The 15,236-nt window shown below is 46.4% G+C and overlaps 1 protein-coding gene across 1 annotated transcript in view; it reads right to left on the reverse strand.

The window, feature by feature from the left end:
* SMG6 (SMG6 nonsense mediated mRNA decay factor) overlaps window positions 1-15,236 on the reverse strand; it is a 216,607-nt gene that overhangs the window by 150,432 nt on the left and 50,939 nt on the right. The window contains exons 9-10 of the mRNA XM_047757942.1: window positions 13,788-13,849; window positions 6,224-6,369 (exon numbers count right to left, since the gene is read on the reverse strand). Of these exons, the coding sequence (XP_047613898.1) occupies window positions 6,224-6,369; window positions 13,788-13,849 (208 nt within the window). The remainder of the gene's footprint in view (window positions 1-6,223; window positions 6,370-13,787; window positions 13,850-15,236) is intronic.

Genomic DNA, 15,236 nt, shown 5'->3' on the forward strand with positions numbered 1-15,236 from the left:
GATATATTTTTTAAAGCAAGAGGGATACTAGAAAATAAGAAACAATGTTCCTAAAAAGCATTTTTTTTTAAAGAAACACTACATATTCCAAAGCAAGAGAAAGACTAGACATTTCTTTTACCAACTGGTCTCGAAAAATGCTTTCCATTGTGAGAGGGAGATTTCCCCCTCACCTACCACAATAGAAAATAGGAATCCCAGACAACCCCAATTTGCTCAAACCACCTCATTCTGCCAGCTTTTTACCTGAGGCCCCACAGCACCTCAAGCAACTTGGAAGAATTCTAACTCCCTCACTTCTACTTCTATTCCTCTTCCAGTCTCACATCAGATTCAAAAACCACCTTCTGCATCAAAACAGCAGCTGCTCAGATGGGGGGTGGAGGTGCAGGGAGGCAGGGTGGGAAGGATTGCCTGCTTTGTTTAGCTGGCTCCAATTAAGTCCAGAAAAATGTCTGTGTGCCTTCTAACGCAGAAGGCTGGACCCTTTAGACCTGGGTATAATTTACCTGCTGTGCTGCCTTGATTAAGTCACTCAACCTTTCTGATTTGTTTCCCATGATCTACACAACAGGACACAAAATATATGTCCCACCTGTCTCAGAGGGCTGATGGGGGAAATCAAATGAGACTATATATATATGTAGCAACTATAAAATGTCACCAGGTTATCGCAGTGTTGTTCTGTTGTTGCTATTATTGGTTAGAGTTAGTTGGTTAGAGTCCAAAGTACAACTTACTCCCCCCAAACTCCTAGCCCCGGAACACAAATGCTTTCCCCTGTGCATTCAACAAGAGTACATATCTGGCTGGCGCCCCCCTATAAAATTTTACTCCTCAGGAAAAGTTTTTAAAGAGAGCTCAGAAAAAGATGGCTGAGTGCCCTGCTGCCAACATCCCCCCCAGTGATGTCTCCCTTTCAGAATAAGTCCATCCTGGAGGGGGGAAAAAATAAAATAAAATCGAGAAGCTATAAAATGGCAACAGAGATGAGGTTTCTAACCCCCACAGAGGACCAGGCAACGATGGAATACTGCCCTTCTGCTCTCTGGGCCAAAGAGCCACGGACACCAAACCACACTGTCACCTTGGGGCAAAACCACAGCTCATTTCCTCAATCGCCATGGTAAGAGGCTTAACTTTATTGATAGGAGTGAATTTTCTCATTTCTTTAGCCTTTCACAACCGCTCCTCCTCCCTCAGCCCAAAGCAACAGATTCATTCTGAAAACAAGGACCCTGGAATTCAGAGTAGGGAAGACAGGAAGGTCTCTAGACAAACGCACTTTCTGAACTTCTCCTTTTCCAGGGAATTCTGAGGGCAGGCACCTGTGCTAAGCAACCTGCTGAGATGGAGAGATGACGCGGCTGAGCGCTGCATCCTCCTCTAGGCCTTCTAAAGCCTGGCCTCTTCTGACCTCTGAATCTATTTCTCACACAATTTGTTGGCCAAGCTGGCCGTTTTCTTTGTCAATTTGCTCTAAACTGAGCAGTCTTAACAACGAAGATCAGGCAGTGCTGACCACCTATAGAAATCTACCCTTGAATCCTGGAGGGGAAAAAATCCGAGGGCTTCTACCCCCAGAGAGAGAGAGACAAGGAGGCATGAGAGGGACAGTTTACGCCGCTAAACTCAAGCCTAACCCTTTATGAAAGGTGGATTTCCTGTACAACTGTTCTGACAAGCAGAGGATTAGGCACTTCATACATTCTGCTCGGGTAAGAGACTCAGACAGAAGTGAACTGCCACAGAGGAGCAAAGTGCTTTACTAGAGGTTTCTAAGGTGATCGCATGCTGGAGACAAATTTTGGTCGTGATTCGAACTTCTCAACGAGAGTCAATCTGCAAATACAACAATGACATGAATTTGTGTGGCTCCCATCTCGGGCATTCCACACGTCGGGGTTAAGCTCTGTGGGTCCCATACAGACAGCTACGATCCACTACTCCCCTGAAGGCACGCATGTGGCGCTCCCTCCCGCTTCCTCCTGCAATTCGGAATTACCAACAAACCAAAAGAGCAAGCATAAATGATCATGAAAGGAATGCCGGCCTAGCCCTACCTCAATCCCAGCCCCTAAACGTTCCCTAAGAACAGAGAGCACCAAAGGCACACACAAGCGGTGTCTCTTGGGTGCCCTCTTGCTGCCATCAGGGCTTTTCGGTGAGGCTGAAATGGAGGTCTACTCTATGAACTGGTAAAGAGGAAAAAGAGGGGGCCAGGGCACAGAAAAGGGAAGTTATTCCAGTGGTGGCCAATGAATAACATCCAATGATTTATAGGAAGTATAATCCAATAATGCAGTAAAATAAAACAGTGTGTGCCTGAGATGGTTTTGATTCCAGGAATTATAAAACATATTTTTTAAAAAGAGAGCGAGTGAGCGAGAGAGCGCGCGAGAGGGGAAGAGAAAGAGGGAGGGGAAGAAAAGGCCAGATTGGAGCAAATTGGGCACAGATGGGGGATGCAGTGGGGTTTCAGTGATGCCCTACCACAAATGTTGCTTCAATTACTCCTCTTCGAGAAACTAGAGTTTTATTTCCTTAAATTACAGAATTTTTAAAAAATTAAAATTCTTGGAGTGCTTGTGGTTTAGATCAACCATTCCCCTTCCAGCATCATGTCAGCCAATCAGACGGCTACTGAAGTGTTAAATGCTGAGGCACGTGGAGAAGGCCCCGCTTCTCCCTTCAGGAATGCCGCAGAGAGATTACCAACTGTGACATCACCCTGGGAACCACCTATCCCAGCAACACCCGTCCCTCGCCAAAGGGCAGTTCTGGACACGGGCCAGGAAGGGAACACTCTGTTCAGGGACCGCTGGCCTGTCCAGAACCGTGGTCTCCCTCGTCCATGCATGTAATGAACACTTACCAAGTGCCTAATCAATACCAGGCACTCTGCTGAGGGCCGCAAACATGCCCCGGATTTATCTGTCTCCAGCCTCTCCCGTGAAGAGTATTAGATTCTAGCCTCTCTGCAGTCCCACTGAATCCGGCTTTTGCATAGGCCCCACTTGACAGGAGGAGACAAAGATCTCCCCACCAGTCACCCTGAACTTGTGAGTTTTAAGATCACGGCTGAGACCTGAAAGTTTGGTTCGTTAAATCATGTGGCAAAACAACGTATTTTCCCCGTCAAAGGGGGGACGAATCTGACCTCATGATCTCTGCCTCCTGGAGTTCCGGGGGGAACTGCCACCAAGAGAAAGGGAAAGAGGCCTTCCTTTCACCACCATCTGAGCTCTCCCCTCCGTGTGGCCTGGTAAGGTGCCTGAAGCTTTTAAACAGTTCTATGTCTCTCTTGACCTCCCAGGAAAGCGCATCTGAAAAGTAATCACACGGAAGTGTTCGTATCGTTTCTATCCCTGGACTCCTGGTATTGTGAAAAGAGGACTCATACCAGGGTAGCACTGAACACACACAAAGAAAAGTGAGAGGCATCGGCAAAGGACATACATCCTTTTCAGAAAGGACGTCCCTGCTGCTCTCCTTAAGTACCGCATCTACAGGGAAGGGCCAGGCACAGACTGAGAGGATCCTGACTGCCTTGGGGGCCACAGATCACCTCTGCTTCAGGCTGGAACGTTCCTTTTCCAGAGTCTAGGAACTGGCATAGGCAAACACCCACCCAGAAGGACACATCCAAGAAGGAATGGAAAGAAAAATGATGGCCCAGATGTTCCATAACTTGCAGTGGCTGCCAAATCGCCACAGACCCAAGCACCTGGGAGGGCCAGGCAGCAGCAGGCCCCTGCTTCCCGGTCTCAGACAGCCAGGGTCCCGCGGCTGGGTGGCGACTCTGACAGCAAGCAGACTGGCCTGGAGAGAAGCCTTTAGAAGGGCACCGGCCAACGGGACTTGGGGGCTGAACACTCAGGGCTGATTTATCACTTCCTTACTCATAAAAATGTGATTCAAACTGCTGCTGATTAGTGAAGGATTTAAATCTTTACCCTCTCCCCCAACCCCCTTCCCTCTCCACCCCCGGCACAGATGCTGCTGCTCAGCCACAACACCCCCTTCTTGCCACTGTCCGTGCAAGCACAGCACAGGGGCCCAGAGAAGATGACTCATGTGCTGGGAAATGGAAAAGTGCATCTTCCCACCAACCAGCCCCGCTGAGTGCTCTGCTCACCCCTCTCCCAATGGCAGCCCACACAGTGGGGTCTGGACGGCCGCCTCAGCTGCACACCGGGTACTTGGCAGCACGTCCACAGAGCTCTCTGTCCTAGTTGAGTGTTATATCCTGTGGCCCCGGCTGTTTTTTCCTGAAACACCCTTGGAGCTTCTGACCACCTCACTCATACTCCTCTTGGCCCCCACTGCCTGGTGGAGGTGAGCATCAGGACAAAGCCAGTGGGAGTGGTAGGGTCTCAAGTCCAGGCTGTGACATGTCCTTCTTGGCGGGCAGGTCCTCATTATGAGCAACCATAGAAAAGAATCCTACAAAAAGAGCTCTGGCCTCAAAGGGGGAACCACCTACTTCCTTCTCTCTCTGTTCTCACCATCTCACCTTCCTTTCACCCATATTTTCTTAACCTTTAGCTTACAACAGCTCCAAGAAAAGGACTCACTGGTGGCCCATGAAAAGGCCCACATACTCCTTTTCACGCAGCAGAAGCTGCTGACAACAGACGCTCCCCAGGCAAGAGCCACGGAGCCTTTACAGTCACACCTCCCGGTCACTTGATGCGGGAACAGCACCTTGGCAGAGGCTGCAGCTCTGCGACGGCAGCTCCCTGCACTCTGTGTTGCTGTTAGAGGGAGGCGGGAAGAGGAACAGAAGGGCTCCGAGTCCTGTGAGCTTCCCACCTGGTAGCCCAAACCAGCGGAGTAACGAGGAGGGGACCAATGTCCCACACGTCCCAAACTTTATTTCCTCCTTCCTGGAAACCAGCACTGCCCCTCGGGGCTGTGTGCTTCCTCAGCAGTGCTCCGGGGAATACTTAGCAGACTTCAAAATGGCACCTAAGCCTCTGCATCTGATCTTCTGTCGGGAATTCTAAATGCTGCAGCAGGCAGCATGAGAGGAGAAAACCTTCTACGACTCGGAGGTGATCGAAAAACCCAGGCAAACGAGCAGAGGCCCTTGAAGACTCCCAGGAGGAGCCAAGTTTCAAGGCGAAGTTTGGCATCCCCACCCATCAGGGGAGAACACCCCTCTGCAGCAGGCTGAAGCATCACCCTAAATACAAATGGGAGAGGAAATAAACCAACATCAGAGCGAGCGAAATCACTACGAAAACGTGCGATGAGAGAACCAGCAACACGCTCTCCAGAGACACTGCGTCTGTTTACAACAGTCTCCACAGGGCAATTCCCACTGCTTGGCACTTCAGATAATAACCTTCCAGCCCTGAGACCAGATCCTTTCTGTCAATGCTCTGAAACTGTTCTTTGGCAACACAGACCAAATCTCCTCTGCAAACACACACACAAAATAATGTCACCTCCATGCTACAAATTTCCATCAAGTCAAACCACATCATCCTTACCTCAGTGGGGTGGAGGGAAGGCACGGGTAGGGAAGGGATCCGGTAACATCTTTCAACTGTGACCTGGTCATCAGGGCATTTTAAAATCTTGCCAATCAGCCCCTCCCCCACCCCCCGCCCCTGTCAAAAAACTCCAGTGTTCAGAAAAGTATTTCAGAATGCACACCATTACATTAGCCGAATTCTGGGCCTGGTGATTTTTCTGCTTCCAGATTTGAGTCACCAAAGCTCATCAATTCTCTGTTCTTACTCCCTGGCAGACTCCCACAAGGGATATCCCATAGGGAGCTAGACTTTTCCATATTGAACAAACAGGGTACATGAGTCCAGAAACAGCTATTCCCAATCCCTGCCAAGCGTATGGTCTCTGCAATGAAACATTTCAGCAATGCCTTCCCCCCCCCCCCCCCCGGCCTCCCCAGGAGAGGCTCTGGGTCTGCAGCCTCTCAGAGGCCTTGCTGCTGCCTTTAGCAAGGCCAGATGTGCAACAGCATCTCCGGGTTTGCAAATTAAGCTCTATACCCATGATTCTCTCCTTCCATCCCACCCAAGCACTAGAGAGTCACACACATTTCAGAGAGTTAAGTTAAAGATCGGAGAGGCAATGGAGGAAAAGGGTGTGTGTGTCTGCTGTGTGTGTGTTGGGGGGACTGTGTGGTGGCATGGCAGCACAGGAAAGAAGCTAGATGAATCCTCTATGTCCAGATAAAGACGCTTGACCTTACCTTTCAACTGGGAGTTGTGTACAGCAAACATGTTGATGGTCATGAGCTGCAGCAGGCGGGTGCTGCCGAGGGGAGAGGGGCTGTGCTGCAGCAACGCCTGGAACTCCTTGAGGACCTTCACAGCCACCGCAGGGAATGTCTCCATCCTACAAATACAGCCAGCCCGTCAGTGAGGCACAGCCCCAAGAGCCCTTGGTGTACACACACACACACACACACACACACACACACACACACTCTCTCTCTCTCTCTCTCTCTCTCTCTCTCTCTCATTCATATTCTCTCTCTCTGGGGAGAGCAGACAGCTAACACCTAGGACATTTCTTTGCCTCTCTCACAAACCTCACTGGTACCCTAAGGTTGTGAACAAATTTAAGAGAAAGGAGTGTTCGGGGTCTGGAGATGGAAACAACTCACTTTTTGGATAAATCACTATGAGTTATTATGCTCTGGCATGCTATTTCCTAACCTCTGGCAATAACTGGACTCAAGTTGAAATCAAAGTTCTTCTCTGAAACAATCAGTTTTTCTCAATAGTGAAAAAATTTCCTTTAAGCTCTAAGATCAGCAGAGTCCCCCAAATCTTTGGTAGGAAAAGCTTATTTTGCGCAGAGGTTTGTGAATCTACAGAGTCTTCACTTAAAGCTTTACTTCAGAAAACCGGACGCAGCTCGGCTGTCATCTACTTAGGGACTATCTCACTAGTTGCTCCACCTAAGGATCCCGAATCTGCCCTAGAAGAATCCCTTGACCCAGGGCCCCAGTGATCTGTTTCGGTCTTTCCTGTGTTGCTGTCCTCCTCCCTCCCACAAGCCTCAGCTCATCAGGGTCTGTATGTTTTCAGGCCAGTGGAAATATAATGCCCTGGCCAACTGCCACTCCCAATACAGGAAGAGCCTGTAATGCAGGGAGGTAGAAATTCAGCCAGTGACCTAGGGCTCCTAAAGAGAGGTCATTCAAACTGCTGCTTGCCAAATGTGGCCACTGGATCCCAAACAGTGGTGCATGCCTGGAGCTCCTCTGGCAGGAGGAATAAACCACAGCTGAAGTCCTCAGAAATAAAGAGCAAATTCAAACTTGGTGCTAGAGAGAGAAACCAGGCACATGGGCCTTAGGGCCATGCGGAGCAATTCGCGGTCAGCAGAGTATCTTCTACCCATCCTCAAACCCAGCCCCCCCCCCCCCGCCCCCCCAAACAAACAAACTGCTTGTGGTACACTGTGGGGTAGGGTGAGGAAGAGCCCCAGCCTGAATTAATAAATAGCTTCTGGAAAGCCACAGGGAAGGGAATCCTTCTCAAAAGATACAAAACAGTTTCAGGTCCTTGGGAAAGGTGCTTCCACTTTTACCTGAACCTTGGCCTTCTTCCCTCCCCGCTTTAGAAAACCCCAGAGCTCTCTGGCATCCTGGCCATCTTTGTTCCTTGCCCTGGGATGGCAACTCCTATGACTGACCTCCTAGTACCCAGAAATCACGCCACAGTTATGGGTCAATTACAGTTTATATTGCAGTGCCCTTCTCTGCTGAGCTGTCCTCATTTTCATTGGCACAAGACATACCAGGCATTCGCTTTTCCCACCTCCCCCCACATGCCATTTCAAGTGCCCCACTGCCCAACAACAACACAACCAGAAACACACTCTTCACCCCTCCCCAAAAAAGTTTCAGAACCATTAAAACTCATGGTCGGTTTGGAATGGCAGAGAGTGATATGTTTGGGGCTGGATTGGATCCATTTTTCCCCCGGGCTGTAACAAAGGTTTCATTTTAAATTCTGACACTGTGCAGCACTCTTTCTGGTCGGAGGTGGGGAGGGGGGCTAGCACTTCTCATTACGAGGATAGCAGAGTTCACTCTGCTTGAAAAGCAGCCACTCCGGGCAAGTTTCAGAGCCATGTGTCTCCGTGTTGAAAGGCAGGAGAGAGCCAGCACAGAACGACATGACAGAAGCGTCACGTGGGACAGTCTTGCTTCGAGGCTGTTGTCTGAGGAAGCCTCTATCCTGGGATGGGAATTGAAACAGATCCATTAACACTCCCTAGGTCAGACTGAAGTCTCAAACGAGCACCAGGCCAAATGTCCATATCCTCTTTTTTTTTTGAAAGTTTTAAAAAAACCTTCACCTTTCGACTAGTTCAACATGATTAAAACAAAAGGAAAAAAAATCAAATGCGTAAGGATATAAGTTAACTTCAATCTTGAGATCTGAGGGAAGATGGAGTTCTCACACAGAAATCAGCTTTGTTAGGCAACAACTGAAGGACGCACAGATAAAGGCTTCTCCCTTGGAGCTCAGGAACAGGGTTTCTGGTGCCCAATTTCATAACTAAAATGATGTCTGAGTTTGGCCTCGAATTACCTGTAAGTAGTTTTATTTCTTCCTCTTCACCCCGTATTGCAGAGCAAAAATTATACTAAAACTGAGATAATGACAGTATATAATTGGTTTAGGAAGAAAGCCCACAAAATGAAATTATGGCTTTTACGAATATATATATATATATATATATATATATATATATATATATATACATACACATACACATATACATATGTGTGTGTGTGTATATATATATAAAGTGGATATATATGTATGTATGTAAATGCAGTAAAAAGGTCTGGAAGACCATATAACCTGCTGTCTACCGTTATCTCTTTGGAGGGCACAGGGATTGGGAGAGAGTTTAAAGAAATTTTAGAGAAGAATGTTATACTTTTACAAGGAGATTTTATATATCACTTATGTAGTAACCGTAAGAGTTTTAGCCAAGAAACAGCAGCAACAGTAGCGGAAGAGCAGAGAAAGCACAAAAAAATGGCAATTTATAACAGCAAAAAACTGGACACAGTCTAAGTGCCCAACGGCATATGATTAAGATGGCACATCCATACAACTGAATTCTATGTTTTAAAAGCTGCATTAGATTTTCTTTATGTGAAGGTAAGCTCAACATATATTAAATGAAGACAGTTTTACAGTGTTGAATGTGATCTTTTATACACATTTGTAAAAAAATAAAAGAAGGTATGTGTATGATACATAGAAAAAAAAGATAAAAATATACACCAAATGTTTGCAGTGGAGAGTTATCTCTGGATAGTGAGAATATGGCTAATTTTTTATTTCTTCTTTTTTGCTAGGTTTTCTAAATATTACACAGTAAGATTTCCCCTATAGTGAATACGTCTGGCTTTTGTATATAAAACATTTGTAATTTTAAAAATAAATAAAGAGATAAACATTGTATTTTTAATAATTCAAAGTCCAAAAATAAATCTATGAGTCTTTGAATTCCAAGAGATCTTGAAGCAAACAGCATGACTAGACAAGCAAGTAAAAACTAAAGTGGTAACTTCAACCTTGAATGGGAAGCAGAATTATTCTATTCGTCACAAATCAAGTCTGCAGGATGCCGGACCTCTCCGTGGAGCATGAGCTCTGTTTCTCCCCAGGAAAGCCGGGGTCTGTCAGGAGCCACTCGGCATCCCTGAGCGGTTCCTCTTTCTGAGCCCGAGAGGATTCTGCCCCTATCCTTTAAAACTGCAGAAGATATGATCATTTTCAGAATATGCGTTTCACTGGCTTAAGTGACTGCTTTCTGAAGTGTTCTCTTTAGAGACACCTTGTCTCATTTGAATGGCAGTTTCAAGAAACCAATCTTTCAGACAACACTGGGACCTAGACCCGAGAGTGACTCAGACAGTGACTAACGGGGCAGGACCCAACCTCTCGGATGCTGGGGGACGCAGCTGGGCTAGACAACATTCTCTGCAGAAAAGAATCAGGATCCCTAACTTTTGGTTCTTAATTTCAAAAAACTGAACAAGACAGGAGCGAATCAGTAGCAAAAAAACGAAATAAAACTAAGCCGTGTGACAGGGTAACGAGTGAGAGAGAAAAAAAATCATAGTGCTACAGAACTTAAGGACTAAAACAGACCTTGAGATCATCTATTTAAACTACTGATAAGGAAAACGGAGTCCACAGAGGCTTTGACTTTGTTCGCTCTCGAGGTCTTACAACTAGCTGACAGAGAAAAACTCTTTTTGGCACCTGATTGCATCTAATGCTCTGAACCTCTTTTTCACTGGCTGCTGGGAGGCAGAGGAGTCTAGTGTTGCACATAGTAGGCCCTCAAGCATACACTGATGCAACTGGGAACATGGGGCACAGAGAAGACGACGCCTAGGAAAGCCCCTCGGGGGCTTTTCTCAGCAGGCAGGCGGGACAGTGGATGTGTCTTCAGCTGCTCCCCATTACAATCTCCTCACTCTTAATTCGTTTTCAACGCCTCCCACATTTCACATCTTCTTGGTAATTAGGCAGCCGTCCATGTTGTTGTGTGTGGCTTGGGCTCATTGCTTTTCTAGTCTTACAGACTTCTATATTTTTTTTTTTTCCAACAGAAACATTATTGCTGTGTCTGCCTTCCAGAATAAATACGGGGCTCAATTCTTTATTTGCCTCCAGGAGAGCAGAGGAGGAATACTCACGGAGGGGCTGGAGTGCCTAGAATTTACATACGTTTTCCTCATGTAAACAACTACTACAACTCACTGCCCATGAAGGTGGAATGAGACTGGCCTCATCTTTGCCAACAGAATGTGTTATATGCAGGAATGGAAGAGATCTTGAAAAATAATCTGGACCACAGGAAACTACCTCTGACAAATGAGATAATCGATTCATTTTTAAAGACTTCCAGAGAAGACAATTCCCGAACATCTTCCCTCGGTGAAATTTTCTTACACCTAACACAAACCTCTCCAGCTGCAACATAAGCCAATTTTTCTCTTGCTGTTGTCCCACAGAAATCAGATCTATCTGGTTATGATTCTTTCATATTTAAACATAGTTAGAGTACCCCTCACAGCTGTCTCTAAGTAAACTTTTTCTTACCTTAATTTTTTAAGATTAATTTTTCCTCTCAGAAATAATTTTCTAGCTTTTTAATCATTGTGTTTTTTCTCTTCAAACTTCCTCCAAAATATATTTATTTAAATATGAGAATTTTAGGAGTTCCCATCATGGCGCAGTGGTTAACTAATCTGACTAGGAACCATGAGGTTGTGGGTTCGGTCCCTGCCCTCGCTCAGTGGGTTAATGATCCGGCGTTGCTGTGAGCTGTGGTGTAGGTCTCAGACACAGCTCTCGGATCCTGCGTTGCTGTGGCTCTGGCGTAGGCCGGCGGCTATGGCTCCGATTCGACCCCTAGCCTGGGAACCTCCATATGCCACGGGAGCGGCCCAAGAAATGGCAAAAAGACAAAAAAAAAAAAAAGAGAATTTTAAAGGGGGGAGGGATAAGGAACTAACTAATGCTTAAACTGATTTAAATATATATATATATATATATATATCTTAAATATTCCTACATTCCGGACCACGATTTATAACTTTTTTAGTCCCCAAAGTCTCAAACAGAGCTAGGGCAGTGGTTCTCAACCAGGAACAATTCTGCCCCACAGGCTATGTCTGGAAATGTCTGGAGACAGTTTGAATTGTCATAACTGGGCCAAGGGGAAGGGACACTACTGGCATGTGGTGGGTAGAAGCCTGGGTTGCTATGAAACATCCTCCATGGGAGAGTCCCCTACAACAGAGAATTATCAGGGTCAAAATATCAACAATACAGAGGTTGAGTAAACATGGTATATAAAAATTTAAAGAACAAACATATATGCCAAAAAAAAGGAAAAAAAGAGAGAAAATACTTACTAGAAAGATAGTAAGGAAAAGAAAGATTTTTAATTTATTTATTTTTTAATTTTTTTTGTCTTTTTGCCATTTCTTGGGCCGCTCCTGCGGCATATGGAGGTTCCCAGGCTAGGGGTCGAATCGGAGCTGTAGCTGCCAGCCTACGCCAGAGCCACAGCAACGCAGGATCCGAGAGCTGTGTCTGAGACCTACACCACAGCTCACAGCAACGCCGGATCGTTAACCCACTGAGCGAGGGCAGGGACCGAACCTGCAACCTCATGGTTCCTAGTCAGATTAGTTAACCACTGCGCCACGACGGGAACTCCGAAAAGAAGGATTTTTAAAATGAGAATTAAGAAAAAAGGACAAATAAGGAACCACAACGCCTATTTTAAGTGCAACACAACAGCATTCCTGCTACGTGCTCGTTTATGAAGTGATACTGATATTCCCTTACCCACCCTACAACTGCCGCTTTGCATCACTCACGTGTGACTGGCCTGGGTCTACTAAAAGCTATTAGATCCTTCTCTCCAGTCTCCCCCAGTCAACTCATCTCTTGTAACGATTCACTCACTGCTACAACAAACATTCTCTGCGCACCTACTACACGCCAGGCACTAGGGAGATAAGAGCGTTCAGCAAAAACGCCCGCCAGAGTAGGGCTAACATGGGGGTAAGGGGGAGGCCAGAGGGGTGCTACTGCTACTGATGCACCTAGTTTACTTTCCTGGGTAAATTACTCCACATTTATTTTTGCTAATAGAGATGCATCTACTGGCACTATGCCAAGTTTCCCAAGTCATTTCAAAATCAAGACTATGGCCATCCCGGTCACTCTTGCCCAGGCTGATGACAAATGACTACGTAACAGGCATACTTTCTAGTTCACCATCCACAAACAGCGTTTTTTCAAGCAGGACAAAGCCTTTCAGTTCTCCCACTGAGGAAACCTTCTAGCGCATTACAGATAAACTTACACGGTTATGACAGAAACTGAAACAGTGCCAACCACTGGGGGATCTATAATCCAAAACAAATCACCTCAAAGGGTAGCTCACAATAAAAGCTCCAACTCAGAAGATATTAAAATGCACAGAAGACCTGAGGGCATCGCCACCCACTCCTCTCCTGGACTAACGAGGCTCCCAGCACAGGGGCGCTAGCTTTAGGCAGTGAGGACAAACTCTGATCCACCAAAGGAATACTCAAAACTTGATCTCTTTCCAGAGACTCGACAGCTCAAGTAACAAGGTCTCACACTCACACTCACACACACACCCACACCACCTTCCCTGAGATTTATATGGAAATCCATGGTGGATAGTGAGACCACAGAAAAGTCTTGGCATTTACTGAGAGCAGCAACATGGTGTAGGAAACAGAGCCTAAGAGGAAAGGGTATATGGTTCAGAAGGAAGAGAAAACGCTGGAGGAAGAAAGTGTGTTGCTCTTCTCTTTAAGGGAAAATTAGAGGACAGAATTTTCCCCCAAAGGAGGACCCCTGGCAGCTGCACCCAGGGACTAAGCATGACTTCCTCGAGGAGCTCACTAGGGGCTGGGCCGGAAGGCAGAGGAAAGAGAAACCCTGAGGGATTAGGGGTGGGGGTTGGGGGAAGACTGTGGTTAAAGGGGTTTTTTTCGTGAAGGTAGAGAAAGAAGAGCCAGCAGGCTGGAGAGTAATCGTTCCCAAACGTCACGAGCACAGTAGGAGAGTGAGGGACGGGAAGAGGAGAGAAGGTGGAGGCCCCTAAGAATTCACACCCTGTGCCCTCAGTTACAAACACAGTCTAGTTGCTAACAATATTAAATTCCAAAATGACTTGTAATGTAGGAAAATAAAATAAACATCCTGCACACTTACCCAATCCGGGTAAACAGCTTCCCATGGGCATGGAGAAAACTGAGGATGAACCTTTTGTTCAGCTGCATGGGAAAAAGAGAAAGGAGAAAACAATTAAACTTTCCCCAGTTTCCTGTTACTGAACAGAGTCCCTAGTGACACAATAACCTGGCCAGGGTCTAAGGGGTGGGCACTGGGGATGGGAACCAAATGAACATGCCCAAACTCTCACACAGACCCAGGGCCCATGCCCAACAGCTGTTGCTCAGCTGAGCCAAAATGACAGCAGGCTCAGCGAGTGAACAGCACCCTCTGCTGGCAGTGGTGACTGCGTGCAGGGAGCGAAGCAATGAACCCAACTAGGCTGGGTAGAAAGGGAGATGCCAGGTGCTCTCTGCCATCTAGGAGGTGGCCCCATAATGATGGAAATAAAACACTGACAAGAACAGGACGGAGATGATAATGATCTTGGACAAGTCCCTAATCTTACTTATGAGCTGTTTCTCTACCTTCTCCAAAACTAAAACTCCCTTTTGGTTACCAAGGGGGAGGAAACCCACCGCTAACTAGCTCATCAAATTGTACTTCTCCAGCTTTTAAACTAAAGTTCAAATCTTTCTCGCTCTTTTTTTTTTTCCCTTTTAGAAAAGCTGAAAGCTGGGTTTTTATGTTAAATTCGCTGGGTTTTAAATGTTGGCTACTAATGAAAAAAATTTAAACATTAAGCAAGCCAAAAACACACATTTGCCAGCCACATCTGGCTCACATCAATGAGCTACCAAATTTGCAATCTCAGTTCAAGGTTCTATAAAATCTATTTCTATCACAACTTAGGGAAGATATTCCTCTGAGCAAAACAAGGCAGGGGAAAAAAATGTCAACTCCCAAGAGTGGAAATAATCTAAAGACCAAACCCTGTCATCTTCCCTGGTCTCCTGGAAGCAATATGCTCTGTAGCCAGACAGGAAGAGGGATCAAGAATCTTGATCTCCAGGGAGTGGTTAGGGCAAGGAACAGTCCAGCACCCTGGATGCCTTCCCCAGGAGGAAAAAACTCTTCTGGCTTATACTCTTGCAAAACAGAACACCAACCAAATTGTGGCAGTTTCACTAATTTCATATGAAGTCGGGTGTGGAGAAAGGCGGGCATCTCATCTCACGAATGCCTCGGACCACTAACCATACAATCTTCAGTCTTTACTTTTGCTTAAACGAATTACATTGAATCAGCAATACTAGATCAAACATTGGTTTCTGTGGCTCGTAAGCTCAGGATACTTCACGGAAGGTAACCTGTCTCTACAGTGAGATGAGTCAAGGGGGTGGACGACGCTGGGTTCCATAAACAGAAGGGAAAGGTGAGGAACTGATGCAAAGTAAACGGCTGATGGTTCCACCACGTCAGTGGCAAGGCCTGGGCTAGAAGGGAAAGGAAGGTGGTTTGAGAAATTTACCCCTCGAACTTCTGCCA

Source organism: Phacochoerus africanus, chromosome 14, assembly GCF_016906955.1.
Source record: "Phacochoerus africanus isolate WHEZ1 chromosome 14, ROS_Pafr_v1, whole genome shotgun sequence".
In the NCBI taxonomy this organism is placed as follows: Eukaryota; Metazoa; Chordata; class Mammalia; order Artiodactyla; family Suidae; genus Phacochoerus; species Phacochoerus africanus.